This window comes from Meleagris gallopavo, chromosome 2 (assembly GCF_000146605.3).
Source record: "Meleagris gallopavo isolate NT-WF06-2002-E0010 breed Aviagen turkey brand Nicholas breeding stock chromosome 2, Turkey_5.1, whole genome shotgun sequence".
Taxonomy (NCBI): Eukaryota; Metazoa; Chordata; class Aves; order Galliformes; family Phasianidae; genus Meleagris; species Meleagris gallopavo.
The window spans coordinates 36,653,892-36,671,944 of NC_015012.2; the positions used below are offsets into that span (position 1 = coordinate 36,653,892).

General features: G+C 39.1%; 1 protein-coding gene across 1 annotated transcript in view; it reads right to left on the bottom strand.

The window, feature by feature from the left end:
• Nucleotides 1-1,178: 1,178 nt before the first annotated feature.
• The window catches only part of EDARADD (EDAR associated death domain), a 25,358-nt gene continuing 8,483 nt past the window's right edge, over nucleotides 1,179-18,053 (bottom strand). Inside the window, exons 2-7 of the mRNA XM_031552191.1 lie at nucleotides 17,340-17,478; nucleotides 15,109-15,167; nucleotides 12,124-12,163; nucleotides 9,231-9,319; nucleotides 6,444-6,489; nucleotides 1,179-3,975 (exon numbers count right to left, since the gene is read on the bottom strand). Coding sequence (XP_031408051.1) covers nucleotides 3,599-3,975; nucleotides 6,444-6,489; nucleotides 9,231-9,319; nucleotides 12,124-12,163; nucleotides 15,109-15,167; nucleotides 17,340-17,478 — 750 coding nt within the window. The 3' untranslated portion in view covers nucleotides 1,179-3,598. The remainder of the gene's footprint in view (nucleotides 3,976-6,443; nucleotides 6,490-9,230; nucleotides 9,320-12,123; nucleotides 12,164-15,108; nucleotides 15,168-17,339; nucleotides 17,479-18,053) is intronic.

Below are 18,053 nucleotides of genomic sequence, written 5' to 3' on the forward strand. Positions count from 1 at the left end.
TGAAAAATATGAGGTTCCTTGTACCAGGTACTGCATAGACTTAAGTTGCAGCTCTGTAGTATAACACAGTGCTTCAGGAAGAAGAGAATTTGTAGAATTTCTGTACAACTGCTTCCAAGCAAGCACCTGAGGCCATGCTGATTACCCTGTTCTTTATGGTAGGTTTCCAAAGGACAGCTCAAAACCTCGTTTTGCACGCTCATCCAAAGATCAGAGGGTAGTGCATGTAGTGAATAAGGCAACTGGATTCTGTCACTCTCATTTTTTGGTGATGCCCCGCAGCTAGCCTCATAAGAAAACTAGAGGTTCCTGGAACATTGTACCTTTGCTGTTGGAGAACAGTTAGTATGCACACAGTCAGTTAATGCTGTAGAAATGGAAAGAATACTGAAGTTTGGACATCTTCCTGAACCTAAAATGGGTGGAAAGGGTCATATCTATACACCATACATCCTGCAGGTATAGGTGGCAGCCAAAAAGAAAAAGAAAAAAAACAGGACATGAAGGGAGAGCGAGTCTAGTGTGGGAATAAGATATAATGGAATAAAATCAAAAGTCTAGCAGAATCTTTACAGTGTACATGTAATTTCCCAGCTTTTGTTATCAGTTTAATTATTAATTCAGAAAAAGTTCACCCAGTGTAGGCATCATACCTCTCTTTACTTAGTAACCACTGCAAGTTTCCTAGATAAGCAGCCTTGTTCAACATCTTATCACAATATACTCTTTTTCTCTTTCCTTTATGAAAAATGTATCTTCCTTGGCAGTATCTGTTCCAAACATAAGTGCTCTAAAAAGCTATGGATTTTGCATATTACGATGCTTTTACTTAGCACTACTAATTGATAGTTCAGTAGTTCCAAGGTGACCGATGAGAAAGAAAACAGCTGTTTTCCTAGCTGTAAGAAATAAAAACAAATACAATAAAATTACTGATAAACTATATTTTTTCTAAACTAGTATACATTATAACAGAAGATAAGAATGCTTAACATGAACACTCAGACCCAGTATCTTGTAAATAGATACAAAAACTAAAAAAAATTGTGTACACCTCAATTCATGCCATACAAAGATGAAAAATATTTCAAGTACACAAATGAGTTATCCAGTGTGTGATGAAGTTTAAGGCTAACGTTTTCAGCGAAACTGTGCGAAATTCACACAGAACTCACATATAAACTCTCAAAAGCAGCTTTATTTTCCAATATGAATCCTTGCAGCTGACATTGATTTTTCCAAGAGTTTCAGGGGATCAGAACTAGCTTCCACCAGACAACAGCGTTTGTTTAAAAGCTTACAAACTGTAGCCAGAAAACAGGAAAAAGAGTAGATGTCAGTTGGACTTCCTGATTCAGAAATGATACTGCATCAGTGTGTTCCCATTTATGAGCCATCACACAAGGGCTTCAGCTAGATTCCTTAATGGACTGCATCCACAGCAAAGCATACTGCATTACCACGCACACAACTGTACTAGGTTACAGGAGAAAAACGCTGTGAGTAGACATGCCAGCCTCACCACTCATAAGAACAACTTAAGACACAGGCACATGATCATAAATCATGCATGCGGTGGGCCCAAGATACAGGGATTATGTTGGACAAGCTGCATATGGGCAATTTGCATGTACACAGTGGATACCTCTGTATGAATTGAAACTAGCAGAGAGCCTAGCCACAGCAGCAATCCTTAAAGCTGATTCCAGAACCCCTACCTAAAGACAGAAGATGAGCAGCAAGAGTTCACACATCTATCAGAAGACAATGAAAGTGAAGCATTTGAGCTGCAGCTCCTTCAAAACAGAGCAATAAATCTTCCACTTTAAAATATAGCTAGAAAACATACTGCTCTGAAGAGTAGTAGCTTTTCTGAGGAAACGATTAAAATTATATACAAATAGTTGTCAAAACTCCAGTTTCCCACAGTCTTTAAAAAAGTAAAAACTCAAACATCAACTGTAGGTCACTCTTCTTACCTTGCAACTAGATCTTCAGTTTCTTGAGGACATGGCAGTAAAGCTAATTTACATCATCCCAAGAACTGGTGCTTGAAATCAAAAGTTCATCTTTACATTTAACTCCTCAGTAACCTTTTGTGCCAGTACCTATATTATTACTACACTATACTTTTGAAACTTAGACTGCAATCTGACAGACTTGCCTCAGCTGTGCCATTAATTCCTACTTGAGCAAAGTGAACAGTACATCAGTCTGTGCCTCACTGTAACTTTGCCCAGCATCTTGACATACTGCTCACCACTGCTACATTATATACATCTATGTACATATTAGTACCATCTGAGATGTTTTAGTAAGGGTGACATCTAGAAATATTTTAGTAACTATGTTGGTGTACATGGCATTACAGCAATCAGTACAACTGATTTTTCAGTTTTCAGATTTTTTTTTTCTAAACCAGTAGAATACCAAAGAATGGTAACAAAATTCTAGAAATATCTTCACTGTAAACAGTGTATTTCGGTATATCAACAGCCTTTGATACATATCAGTCTAAACCAACAGGTGCCTTAATGACCATCCACTTAGACCTGTAGGCAAATCCACCTGTGGATTTCCCACTACACTGGCTTTAATCAATACATAAACTTTGGCTACTTTCATGGAAGTGTGCAACCACTTTGGTATAGGACAGAAAGCAGGTCAGTCAACAGGAAGGCTGTGAAGGAAACCACAGTTTATGAACAAGGAAGTTGTTCTTGTTCCGATACTAAGGATACACTGTGGGTGAGACATTCACTATCACCTCACACTGCAAAATGAGAGGCACTTGAGCAAAATATCAAAGAACACTCAGAGTGAGCAGCTTATTCAAAGCTATGGAAACTAATTTTAACTATAAAGCATTTTAACTGTGGTGGGGTTTTCTGAGTTAGTTTGTTTGGGGGAAGGGGATTTATAGGCTGGAAAGTATTTCTGAATTGGATGATTTCTTCATAGGAAATATACCCCATGATGCATGCAATTATTTTAACATCTAGTCCTGTTTGTAAAAAGAGACTCAGAATTTAATTTTGCCTGAATGTGATGTTCAAACATTCAGTTAATTCAAACATGGAAATCCAAACTGCTGCTTGGACAATCAAGTTGTGTTTGTACCAAATACAGTGTCATAAAGCTTAAAAATTAGAAAGAAAAGAAATATCCTCTTGTCTTCTAGCAGGAAGAACATAAAAACTGTGGAAAGGCTACCAGAAAAGCTGAGAGACTTGCCTTCCAATTGCAGTTTTCCCAGCAGCAACAACACACAACTGACTGACATGGCTCACAACTGTTGCAATTATACCACTGGTCTGGCTTTTTCATTCTTCTTCTGCTTAGGACGCCTACAAACAGCAGCAAAGAAAATAAGTGTTTGTAGACTCAAAAACACAACCTGCATTATTCTATCCACTTTTGAGAGGTTACCTTTACAACCCTGAGGGCATAGACCATATGTATGTGTATACAGTACAAAAGCTTACACAGTATCCAGACTGCCAGCACAGACTGTCTCTCTGTCACAAGAGAAACTTCCCACCTACTAGTTGCAGCTAGTCCCAACATTTAACAAGCAGGAACTAACACTTTCTTCGACCTACAAGTCGTTCTGGTAACTTCTTTTTCCTCTCTTGGGCCATTCCTCCTCCACCCACTTCAGCAGCACTTTGACAACATCAATTCTCTTATAAAATTTACAGAGCTCAATCAGCTGCTCCACAGTCCTGTCACTATTTCGTAGCAAAAACTCCAAGGTGGGACTCTGAGGCTTCTGTTCAAGGAAACACAATTCATCGTAAGTCATCCCCCACTTGCTTGCTAAATTTCTCCAGTTTTTCACTGTTGGGTGGCAGGGATCCAGCTTTAGCCTCACTGTGTACAACAAGTCCTCGTCATTGAGCATGTCACTGATGGTCGGTGCACGGAATAAGCACAAGGAGCAGGTACTATTTTCTTTGCAGGCTCTCTTGAGATCTGTAGTTAAAACCATTATACAGAGAGAAGTTAGGATCTACCGCTGTAGTTTAATTGGAACAAATTTAAAAGCACAAAAGTTTGAAGAGTATTATAATCCCATGAGTCATTTCTGAAGAAGTCAGAATACTGACATGCAGCTGCTTTTGCTCATGAAGTATTCATGAAGTTAACTTAATACTTTTTTTTTTTGCTATGATGGGTAATAATCAAAAGGACAGTACTTCTGAAAGTGTCATATTTCACCCTTTTCTAAAAACACCGTGTAATTTATTTACGTGTGGGTAGTCCCCCTCCTTTTTTTTTTTTTGCTAGCTACATTACATCCTTCAGTCTGCCATGACCCCCATATGTGTCACTAACAGCAATACATGCACAGTATGCACATATTGTATAGATATGTTGCAGGACAAAGGAAAAAAGTTTTGTATTTCTGAGCTGCAGCTTTTATGACACCACTAAATATCTGTACCAGGAGAATCTTAACACAGTGGCAAGATAGAAATATGTTCCTTTGTTTGGTAAGAGCTCTTACAATAATATTGCCTCTGTTCTACTAAGCAAGCCTATTTTAAATGTATATTACAGAAAGAAAGAGAGCATACTCCTCCATGTGTGAGAAAAATAAGAATACCAATATAATGGAAGTAGGTGGTGATATGTTCCAAGATCTGCATCAAATGAAAAACTGCCATTTAGAGGTCTCCCACACACAACAGTGTCTGCCTAGCACTGAGAACAATTCAGTCCTATCAGATATGTATATTATATATTACATATTACTAACCTATAAAAGAAATATGTATATATAAACATTTCTAATCATGCTTCTAGTTAAATACTAAAATCTCTGCAGTAGCCTAGAGCATTGTTTCAGTACTTTGACTGAAGATATGACCTTAACAAGCTCCTTTCTGAATGCAGGGAGAATTTGGTACATCCAAAAGAGCTGCAGATAATGAATGCAGCCTAGAAGTACTTCCTAAAAGTTCTGGCCTCTCTCATCGTGCAACCTGAAACGGCAAAGTAATTAGTCCTACTTGGGATGAAACCCTTTGAAAAAAGAATACTACAACAAGAAAACTGATATAAATAAAAAAAGATTAAAAATAACCATGACAGTATTTCAGTGTCAAATGACAATGGAAGCCATGACACTAATCTATAAGTGCTGGATCAGTGCTGGTCTGAGAGACTTCAGCTATATCCCTGGAATAGAGCAAATCTGGCAGTCAGTGCCACCTAATCTAACAGGTAACAGCATCAGTTAATTTTTTTTTTTCCTCCATTTGCATTAACTGTCAAATTGTGTAAAAATTCCAGAAAGACCTTCAAAAGGTCACTTTTCATGCTGAATATTAGTGCTGATTAAAGCAGCTAAGGTGAACATAGCATCTGCAAACATTTTTTCTTTTTTTTTTTAAAGAGAAGAACAGGCTATTGTTATTTTTGTAATGCTACTCATAAGCCTTCTTTTTAAGCAGGCTAGAGACAGCTTCTGATGCTTTCAACAAGTTCAGACGTGTAGTAACAACACTGTTGGAGACAAATAACTTCATACAAAAGCTCAGATTCCCTTTTAAAAGGAAAAACGTTCTGGCAACATCTTTGCTCCCAGGTTTTCCACAGCCCTCACAGCTGGTCTCTAAGAACTTCTTAATATCAGCAATTCTGCTCTTCCTCGTGCATCTTAAGCTCTCACTGAAGTGAGACAAAATTTACTGGGCTCACTCATATTAGGATTTACTTACACAAACAAGGCAAAATGAATGTAACCCTATAAAAGTTCTGACTGAGCTCAAAGGGCAGGAGAGCACCCTATCTGAATTTCATCTTACTCGGCTTTGCAAGGATGCCAGACTATGTTTTATCCTCCCACAGAAATAGGGAAGAAGGGGTAAAGAAAGCAAAGGCCACAATTAAAGGTAAACAAAACTAAACCAACCTGCTTCTTGTGCTGTACCAGATTATCAGAAGCATTACAGAGAATCCTGCTTTCCCAGGATGTCTTGTATCAGAGCACACGACCTACCTACCAGCACAATCCTAACATTACATTATATGACAAGCTTTTTTTTTTTTCTTTTTCACAGAATGTTAATTTTCAGTTGTTCACTGTTATATCAACGGGGCTGTGTATTAGCCACCAACTTCCAGCCAAGCTGAAAACACTATGCGATAAACCCCCACAGTCCGCCTCTGCTCTCTCAATAGCTGCTTACAGACTTCCTTTGAAGGCAGCTGCACTAGGTGCATTTGGTCAGAGTAACTTACTCATTTTGTATGCTGTGTGTTATTGATTGCCACCCCTTCTAGAACAAAAGAGGTAGCTATAAAAGGCAGTGGTAATGAAATGAGTGCCACAAGCATTGATTACCCAGGTACTTCTAGGTTATGACAGTTTTTAATGAAGTCCTTTCAAAGAAAACGTAGGAATAAAATATGTAGAACAGTAAAGCTGACATTACCTGAAAGCGATTTTTCAGAATGGTTTTGAGTGTCTTTGTCTTCTGGCTACAAAGCAAAGAACAAACATAAATCAAAACACCAGAATAGCTATTTGGCTCATTTTTAAGTGTCAGGAGATTACATAGAAGAATCCCCAATCTACTTGATAAAATCAGATAGAGTACTTACCTAGTATGAGAAATGACTAACAATGTGTAGCCATTTTAGGTAGCTTTTTTTTTTTATGTTTTTACTTCACAAAGCAACATTCACATTTTTATCTACTGAACAATGTCATCCTTACTGATCATATGCCATGGGGTTACATCTTTTGAATAATTTGCTCTTAATCCCTCTTTCTTCCTGTCCACGTTTTTCATTCTTGCTTAGTTTTCTACATTTGACTTATGATTAAATCAATACCAATTACAGCCCTCACCATTTGAAAAACAATAGTCTGAGCATTTACCAACAATTATGAAATGACCTCACCATATACAGTCATGAAAAGTTGCTAGTATTGTACACAAAAAATAGCTTTAAGTGATATGTACAAAGCTGTCCAACAAGTCATATGGTTTGATTAAGAAGATTTAAATGCTTTGTAATGAAAAATCTGAGATCTTTGCCTGTAACATAAAAAGGAAGGGAATGTTCCACTGGTCTAATAAAACTTCTTGACATACATAGGAAACTTCCCTACTTTTCTAGACAGCAGGTGGTCTTGAACATTTCTACCGGCTCACATCTAACTGCTGTCCTGTTTGAAGCAAACACCACTCTACTTAAATACAGTGACAATATTTAGCAGCTTGAGAATGGAGCACAGATAGCAACTTCAATTCTACAACTTACAAAGCAACATGTAAAAACTGAAAGGACAGCAGCTTGATCCTAGGACTGTAGGAAACTGCAGCTGCGCTTACTTTAACTATGCGGGTGTGGAACCAGATGAAATAGCTTTCTTCTACTAAGGATTTAAAGATGAAAGCAGGAAGGGATTTTCCCCTTAGATAACTGCAATAAAGCAATGTTGATTTTCCTAACTATCACAGCAAGCTTCTTAGCATTTTGCAGGCTGTGCGTGCAAATACAAGTCAACTGTGTAACAATCAAGTGTAATAAGTACTCTATATTCCTACCTAATAAACCTTCAGTACTAAGAAATCCCCTAAAAATAGAACACAAACTTTCAGTTCATCTGTTGGATATACATACATGCAAAGTCCAATTACAAAGAAAGTAAACTATCTCCAAATCATTTGAAGACCTGGTTAGAAAAGAACAAAAAAATTGGATCTGAAAATGATGATTATAATCACCATCTCAATTTCCTCAAATTCCTCTAAAAGCAGAAAAGCATTGAGTCTTGAGGAACAAATTCCCCAAAGGGTAATGTATTTGGAGAAGAGTTTATTTGGAGTGTTACCCATCACAGATCAGCCTCCGTTTGAAGAGGAATAAAGAAACAAACAAAAACAAAGGCAGAGGTGGATGGGGGAAAAAAAGGAAAAGCAGATATTTGTCAAATAGTTTGCAATAGCTAAGTTGCTATTCTGAGCTTCAATAAACTTTTCCAGACATTGTGACCTCATGAACATTCAAACCGTATGGTTAAAGTTAATACCTAAAGACCTAACAACCTTCAAGAGATGCCACTATACTCACAGTTTACCAAGAAAGATAACAGGAGCAGCCAGTATTGCAATAAGTACAAAAATATACACGATGTTTACTTGTGTCATTCATCCATTTCCCAGGTTGGTATTTTTACTGATCAGTTATTACATACTTCTGTCAAATTGTATGCCCTCAGCATTATTCAAGATTGCATTCTTGTAATGTAATTGAAATAAGACAATGTACTGTCACTGCCCATAAAATTAGGCATGTAAGGCATGACTAATTTTTTGCCTACAACCAAAATCCAATCAGCTTCTACGCATTTAATCAAAGCTATAAACCTATGCACAGTCTGAAGATAAGCAGAAAGTTTTCCAGCTTGGTAGAACTATTAACAGCCTAGTATGATGAAATATAGTTGCCCACATACAGTCACTGTAAATAATGTTCTCTTCTTGATGATGGAAATTATAGAGTTACCTCCATCATCTGTGAAATGCATACCAAACTCATGTTTGTTTGATGAAAGTCAGCTGGGACTCTGGCATAAGGAGCTCCTTTTAGCTCTTCTTTTTGCTGAACAATGCTCATTCATTTATCTCCTCCAAGCCTTCTGCTCAACCCAAAGAGAATCAATTTGAAATTTAGCAAATAACCGTCATCTGAAAGATGCTGACTACAGAGCACCATGGTAGGGATCGCTCAGTATTGCCCACTGTTTGGCAGCGTAAGATTTCACAATCAGTGGAGAATATTTTCAGTTTGGATCAAGCAATGTCCCAAAGTCAAAGCAGAACAATCAAATGCCTCCCTAGGGCAAAAACACAAGAGTCCGAAACCCAGGATTTTCCCTCCTTATTCTCTGTCCTCGCTCTATCTTCATCAGGGAAGTGGGAGAACACGCGTAACAAAGCCAACAAACTCTGTCGGCTCTCTTCCAGAGCATCTACACACTAATCAAAACCTACTTACAGAACAAAGTAAACGTTAATTATTACATATCCTTTTGTCGCTTTTATCCACAAAAGCTCACTTCACTGAACTCTGGAAAAGAGAGTCTATTTCTGGTCTATTTTACTGAGTAATTCTGTGCTTTCCACATAGAGTCTGAAAATAATTTGTTAACATAAGTTATTAATGTAAATTAAATAACATAATTCACATTCAGTACAATTTTTTCTTACCTGCTGGACTAGGCCAGAATCTGACGTAAGACTCCTGATGTTCACAGATGCAATTTCCAATGTAACTTGATCTGTTTGGTATTCCTCATCTAAGACAAAGATTGAGAAACACTGATCTTCCACTCAAATACAGATATACATGGTAAGACTATCAATTATATATTACAGATGTCTAGAATGCAAAATTTAACTCCACATTCTGCTCAGTCACAGGGAAAGGCAGGATTAAAAAACCCCAAACAATAAATTGGCAGTAGCTACAACAGTCATGAATACATGTGTTTAAAAAAATAATCCCTGTGGAGATCAAATACTGGTCTATCAGTGTTTTAAAAAACAACCAGAACATTATTTTTGTGGCCAAAGTTATGTTCTTTCAGGAAGGTGACCAGGAGCAGTACCAAGAGAATATTAACCAAGCCAATACATCAAGGCAGGCTGAAGACGGTTATTACAAATCAATATAATCCTTTCTGCTTTGCTCTTCAGATCACACTTATAATGATCACTGTTGAAATATGTACTACACAAATGTTTACCTTCTACTCCTTTGTGAATTAGGCTCATCCTACTTATCTCTACTACATAGCAATTTCCTGAAGCACTGAAATGTCTCAAAAACATGTTTATCATTTGCCTTGGGAGTTCATTGAAAAGCACATCTGCCACTATGAACCAAATTTTGATCACTTTCAAGCTTCACTTCAGCCCCCAAAACGTGGTATAAAGGATGCACAAGCCCTTTGTGAACCTCACATAAACAAATTTCCCTGTACACGCTTAGTAAGGTTCTCATTAAGAAACCATTTGCCCAAGTCCCATAGGTGAGGTGCTCACTAACCATTAACAAGAGCTTATAAAAAGTTGTATTCTAGACCTGTCATAGACACCTGAACATTCCGTAACTGCGACATGATTTTTAGCATTTTGCTGTTTGTCAAGTGGTAAGATCTCACAAAAGAAGGGCTATTATCTCTGTGAAGTGTCAGGTAACAGAAAGAAGACATACTTCCTTATCTCACTCAAGAATATGATCTGAATCAAAGAATTCAACCTTACATTTAAGGAGGGAAGAAAATGAAATCAGTTTTCTTCTTTTTCATCTTTTATGTTGAAGACTTAAAGCAAATAACATTCCCCTGCCAGCTGGGAAACCTTTATTAAAGATCATCTACTCTCCTTACAACTGTGGATCCAGAGATAAAAAGAAATCCCCCAAAAAGGTGACTATAGGGATCAAAATCCAATTCATTTGTGTGAAAACATTATCTGTCAAATTTGCTCAACATCTGAGCAGAAGCAGAATTATAGTCAAAGTATGATGCAAACATTAAGCCTAATTTTCCAAGATGAAAAGCTGACACAACCCACCTTTAATTCATCATCAGTAGAGGGTGCTAAGACCTTTGGTAAGCTAGATCCCAAAATGGTTTGTAAATTAACTGACCAAAAAAGGAACAAAATACTACCACCTCAGGCCAGTGAAGTGTATATTCAAACATTAAATCTGAAGCAAACCATTTTGTTACAGAATCAGGTCTGCACATCTGCGACACTTTTTAGTTCACAGGCTTGTATTTCTCAGCCTGTATTCTTAAAGAAATAGTTATGAAAATTCATTCTTATTGAGCAAACTGAGAAAACACCACCTAAAGAACCATCTGCTACTCATACCAAAACCTACAGCATTGAAAACATTTTGAAAAATAAATTAAAAAATAACCTGAAATTCCAGAAATAAACAGAAGACTAAGAGGTATTTTTATCACCTCCTACTCTGAAGAGGAAATGCTATATTGATACTTAGCCCTCTTTACATTTGACAAGAAGCAGAATATAAAATAAAAAAATACACCAAGCGTACTTCCTTTCTACAAAAAGCATTGAAATTTCCATTTCCTTTCACAACTTTCATTTTCAAATTAAATGTATTTAAAACATACAATACTGAATTTCAAACAAATTTGATGATATTGGAATTGTAGGAATTTATTTAATTCTGAGGGGGACTAAATGTCATGGGTGGAATTAAAAAGTGTAATGTGTTTTTGTGTCCAAAGAAATCTGTTAGTAAACAGCTTGGAAAGAACAAATCACCTGACTGCAAATAAGCAGGAAGCAGTTTATGATTTTAAATTAGCCTTCACATTCTACTGCTCCACTGAACACTTCTAACAAGATACACATTTTTTCTGGCTGGCTGATTTAAGCCACCAGCATAACATGCTAACTTCTCTTTAACCCTAGTGGTGTATTGGCCCACACTTCTCAGCAAGTGCCTCTAGAGTGTTCCTTCACTGAGACTTTGACAGCATAATCCCTGGAGAAAAACCAATGGTAAAACTGGGATTACAAAAAAGCACACTAAACAAGCAAAGACCTATATGTAAAAGAAGCCATAAAGGAGATGGTGACACTACCTAACCCAAGCAACTGACTTCAGTGCAATACAGAACCTGCAAAGAAATGTGCTAAGTTTCTAAGCAGATGGTATTAATACCTTCCCAAGGTAACAGACAGCATGAAGAGTTAACTGGTGATAGGGGTGGGAATGCCATCAGAGGCAGGAGAACAGGGAGATATTACCAAATTGTATTTCTGATAATCTGAAGGCAGCAGTAATCTCCTCAAAGCCACCTTTTAAAGATCTCTATCCTCTGAACACTGTTCTGTTGACGGCATCATTGTATTTTTCTTCCAGACTGAGAACCAATATCTTCTGATGAGAGCTGTGACTAAACTTAGGCAGAAAAATGAAAACGTGTGTGTGTATATATACACATGTTCAATTGACCTTAAAATACAGAAAGTGACACTACATTTAAAATACAAACATCTAGGGAAAAAAAAGGATCTGTGACACACGACCTAAAAGACAATTCACAGTGCTTACCTTTAGGTACTCCTGTGTCTTGGACAGGATATTTTTCAGTCTGTCACAAGAAAAAAAACCAAGAGACAGATGTTTGTTATCTTAAGTGTAATTCTGCTGGAGAAAGTATATAAGAACAGCATAATTATACTTAACCTCTAAAGTTAATACTTGTTGATCTGCCTACAATCAGATACAATAATGCCCTTCTTATGCAGAAACACTACTAACTACACTGAACTTAGCACATGCTAAAGTAATAGGGATTCCTGATTCACAGTATTAATCAATACAGATATTACAGAGATGAGGAAAGAAGTTTTCTTTTAAGTGGAATGATACCAATACAGAAAACATAATGCATCATCATATCACAGATTGACTAAGGTTGGAAAAGATCTACAAAATCATTCAGTCCAACATCCACTCATTAACAGCAGTTCTCACTAAACCACATCCCTCAACACAACGTCCAAATGTTCCTTGAACACCTCCAGGGACAGTGACTCCACCATCTTCCTGGGCAGCCCATTCCACTCCTTGGAAAAAGTAGTATGTCCTGGTGTCCAGCCTGAACCTCCCCGGTGCAACTTGAGGCCATTCCCTCTAGTTCTATCACCAGTCATATGAGAGCAGAGGCTGACCTCCAGCTCACTACAACCTCCCTTCAGGTAGGGATAGAGAGTAGTAAGGTCTCCCCTGCCCCTCCTCTTTTCCAGACTTAACAATCTCAGCTCCCTCAGCCACTCCTCATAAGGCCTGTGCTCCAGACCTCTCACCAGTTTCGTTGCCCTTCTCCAGACACACTCCAGGGCCTCAACGCCTTTCCTGCAGTGAGGGGCCCAAAACTGTATATTGTACTCAAGGTGCAGCCTCACCAGAGCTGAGTACAGAGGGACAATTACTTCCCTGCTCCTGCTAGTAGCACTATTTCTGATACAAGCCAGGATGCCGTTGGCCTTCTTGGCCACCTGGGCACACTGCTGGCTCACGTTCAGATGAACATTGACCAACACCCCCAACACAGTCTTCCAGTCACTCTCCTCCAAGCCTGTAGCATTACCTGGAGTTGCTGCGGCCAAAGTGCTAGACTCAGCACTTGGTCTTGTTGAACCTCACCCCACCAAGAGATTTCAACACCTCTTTTAATGGACACCAACAGCAAACGATTATTACTGAGCTTAATGAGACAACTAGTCATTTCCAGGCATCTGTTATAACCTGCTAGTAGACCTAACATCCACCTCCTTCACTATGAATCCTACCTTTATGCAACAGAGAGCGAACTTCCTACCTGTTGCTTAGTAAAGCTTCAAAATGGGAAGAAAACACGAAGGGAAAACAATAGCCTGCTACATCACCATCCATAAAATAAAACAGAGCATTTTAATCTGTTTATATAGCTAGACTAAAAAAGTGTTCTCTGGGCTACACAGCACCGTTATTTTCCCCCAGAGGAAGCAATCCATTGTAACATTAACAAGAACTCTTACAAAACTGCACAGAATTACATATTAGCATAATATTGGCAAGTTTAATATATCAGAACTTTGTCATAAATTGTGTTACTCAGCCAGGACGCACCACAGAGCACTTGTCAGGTCTCTCCTAGGTTTTACCATGTCTGCTGCAAGGCACCAGTATCATTACTGATCATGCCTTTCTATCTCCTTAACTCATCAGATGAAATAGGTACAAGAGTAATAACTCAATACAATTTATATTTTAAGCCTTCATTGGATTTTCTTACCCTTTCAACTCATATAGACAGAAGAATGTCAGCAAAAATCTTTTTTCTAAAAATGAAAAAGTGCTGTTACTGGCTCTCCATGACTATTAGCTAACTACTGGGCTGCCCACTGGTGCTGCCCAATTCAGCATAGAATCGCAGAATGGTTTGAGTTAGAAGGGACCTTTAAGATCATCTAGTTCCAACCCACTTCACAGGCAGGAACATCCCCCACAAAACCGGGTCGCTCAGAGTCCCAGCTTGTCCTTGAACACCTCTAAGGCAGGAGGGGAACATTCACAACCTTGTTGGTCAACCTGTTCCAGTGTCTCACCACTCTCACAGTAGAGAATTTCCTCCTAATATCTAGTCTAAATCTACTCTTCCAGTTTAAGGCCGTTTCCCCTCATCCTGTATCACATGCCCTTATAAAAAGTCCCTCCCCAGCTTTCCTGTAGGCTCCCTTCAGGTATCTAGAAGGCTGCTATAAGGTCCTCCCCAGAGTCTTCTCTTCTCCAGGTTGAAAAGCCCCAGCTCTCTCAGCCTGTCCTTGTAGGGGAGGTGCTCCAGCCCTCTGGACCCACTCCAACAGCTCCATGTCCTTCTTGAGATGGGGGGCCCCAGAACTGGACACAGTACTCTGGGTGGGGGCTCATGAGAGAATCACCTCCCCTGACCTGCTAGTCACTCTTGTATTAATGCAACACAGGATACAGTTGGCCTTCTGGGCCGCAAGTGCACACTCCTGGCTCATGTTGATTCTTTAATCAACCTACACTCCAAATCCTTCTCCTCAGGGCTGCTCTCAACCCATTTTCCACCCAACCTGTATCCGTGCTTGGAATTGCCCCAACCCAGATGCAGAACCTTGCACTTGGCCTAGTTGAACTTCATGAACTTGGCACGGGCCCACGTCTTACATCTGTCCATGTCCTTCTAGATAGCATCTCATCCTTCCACTGTGTCAACTGCACCGCTCAGATTGGTGTCATATGCAAACTCACTGAGGGTGCACTCAATCCCACTGCCCATGTTGCCTACAAAGATGATAAATAGCACCGGTGCCAGCACCGATCCTTGATTTGTAATAGCTTATGGATCTATTGCTATTTTTATTTTAATTACATAGGGTGAGTAAATTACCATAGTCATACAAATAAGCAAACCTCTGAATATACACACGTTATTTGAGTTACTTAAGTATTTTAATCACATCTGCATAACATAACTGTAGAGAGGTCTAATGATTTTAAGTTTGTTAGAACAGAAATACATACCATTGTTAAGGAAAGAGTGCTGGGATCTGTATCCTCTACTGGCTCTTTTGTTGCATGATCTGCTGGAAATAAGTAGACTTTATTACTGCATAATCCTCAAAATTCTTCTGTCTGAAAATTCATGAATTGCTTATGTATCTGACCAAGGCAAAGCACATCTAGACAGTCATTATATGCACTGTGTCAAATTTAATTTACACAATAACACATGACAAACTAGAAAGTGTCAGAGACACTAGGGGACAGTTGAGAAACTACACGAAACAGAAATTCAACTTGAAGCTAACCGAAGACAGAGTTAAATGAAAACTTTAAATTAATTTTAGAAAAAATAAATAAATCATTCACAAAGCAATTCAGCAGTAAACACTAGAACCCAGAAAATCTGCTATAAGGTAAGTTCTGTTCTCCAAGTAGCAGTACTGAGTTGTTCCCCTTAAAGCCATAATTTGAACAGAAAACAAGCCCACCGCAACAAAATATACTGTAATGTACATCAAATACACATGGTAGATTATAGTACAAAGCCTAATAATTAATGCTTACCTCAAATGGTTTTTATTTGTATATCATTGAATAATGAACTTCAATTATATTAACATCAACAGGATACAAACATAAATCCTCAAAGCATTTGTAGGTGAATCATGAAATGTCAACCCCCTGCATCCACAGTGAAATTGACAAACGATTGCCAAGTACTGATCAAGAGTGCTCAAGATTCACAATACCGTGCCTTCACTTTAACATCTTCATCACATTTCCTCACAGAGCTCTTCAGCTGGTAACTATGTTGTTTTCAAGAACTATGAAAAGCATTTTAAATTGTCTAATAGGATCTTCATTCCTGTCACCTCTCAACCTGAAAGTCTCCACACTCGTTACAAGAGCACATCAGAAAGCTTTCAGCCTCAAGCAACTACAAGAACAACCTACGACAAGAGAACACAGTACAACGGACAGGCCCAAAAATAAAAAGGTGGCAGCAGAGGGGCAGAAAAGGCACCAGGATAGAGCCATTCTCCCTTCAGCCTCTTGGATGCAGCCCCACGAGCTGGGTTTCCATGTGTGGGCCCAGCCCCCCTCTGCACATTTCAGAGCTCTGTGCTCACAGGAAGGCCACGTGTTCCCTGGGCAAGGGGCTCACACCACAGGGTTTCTTTAATTTCCAGAGGGAAGAACAAATGGGAGCAGCTCTGAGAACATGGAGACTTGGAATGAGGACTTGGCAGGGTTACCCTACAAGGGGCAACAGAGCAGTATTCCTCATTGACTGCTGCCTTCTAGATCTCATAAACACAGTAACTGAGAATCAGTGGCTTTGCATCCTTCTTGATTAATAAACATTCTGAAAAAAATACTACTTAAAAACTGTATTGCATTCCCTATGCTTACATCCATTTCCTCTTGTTTTCAAGTTCTTTATTTCCCATTGTTGTTTTTTTTTAAGGTTGCTGAGTACTACCAAGTTCCAGCATTCTCTACAGGTGGCATGTACGCACGTGAATGTTTGTACTTGAGAATAAATATTCCATGTACTGCCTGCAGTGAGTAATCACGGTTCTGTTGACCACTGATAGGATAACCATACAATCACTTGAGTTGGAAGAGGTCATCTAGATAATGAGATCCACAGCCTTAAAATTCAATTGCGAATCAAGCAATTAAAATGCTATGTCCCCCTCTCTCTTTCCCCACTGTATTTCCCACAGACTGCAGCTCAATTCACAGAGTTGGATACAGGTGCATGAAACAGCAGGGAGGAAAGTTCTCTATTTATCTCAAATGTGAAACACCCACAGTTTTGCATGTTGAAAAGCTGACAGGAAATACATCTATCACCTGACTGACTACCCAAATGTAGACCACGTAAATACACTTATCTCAGTGGAGAGCTTGCTAACAACATTTTCTAGGACTTGTCAACAAATCACTATTACTGACAGCATACAGCCACTGGCCCACATTTGCTTCCACACCATTCTCTGAAATTGCCCCAGGTGGCTGTTCCCAAAGATCCTTTCCGCTCCCAGCACCTCCAGATCAGTCACTCAATACTCCTCCTCACAGCTTCTCTGCCTGAGCCTGTCCAGCATAACCAGTTTCCAACAGCAGCAGCCAACTTATGCCCATCAGCACAGCTTCTCCCTACTCAATACTGCTGCCGACTAATGGGGATATGGCACAGGCACTTACCAGTGTTAACAGTTCCTCAGTTTACACACACTTACATGTGTTTGCACACACTTTCCAATTTCCCAGCCTGTAATTGTCCTTTATCCTTGTGCGGCAAGGAAGCCTGTAGGTGGTTTGGAAGGCCTCACAGTTTGGACCTTTAAGAAGAATGAGGTTCACAAAGCACAGTGTATGTCAGGCCTACCTTCAGCACGTCAATCAGCCACACGCCTGTACAGCTTCTCCCATACACACATTAACAGTACAGCCCAATGTGATTCCCCTTACACTAGCGTTGATCAGAGATACAATTAAACAACACTTTTGGCACGGAGCTCATGAATTTCAGATTTGAATAAAAGAGGTACAGAAAATTATATTAGAATATCCAGATCTCTGAAAAACCTAACACTAGGTTTTCAACAACCAGCACTTGTACACAGTTGTTTACTGCTAATTACTCAGAACTCTGATGCTGCATGAGCAGACAGGTAAGGAAGAACAGTCAGGCTGGCACACTTGAGAGACAGCATTCAGAAGTCATAAGCACCACAAGTAGGACAGGTTGAAAACCATCCGCAGCCTGCGATTAGTATTTTTAAAGTAGGAAAGGGAAACGGGAAAAAAGACTTTTTAAGACTCTAATACACTAAACACTGGAGTAGGCTTGACAAGACAAGTTGCTCTAAATCACATCAGCACAACACATGATAAATTATTACCGTGTGTGATGGGGGGGAGGGGAGCTGGGGAGGCAGTCACTAGCACCA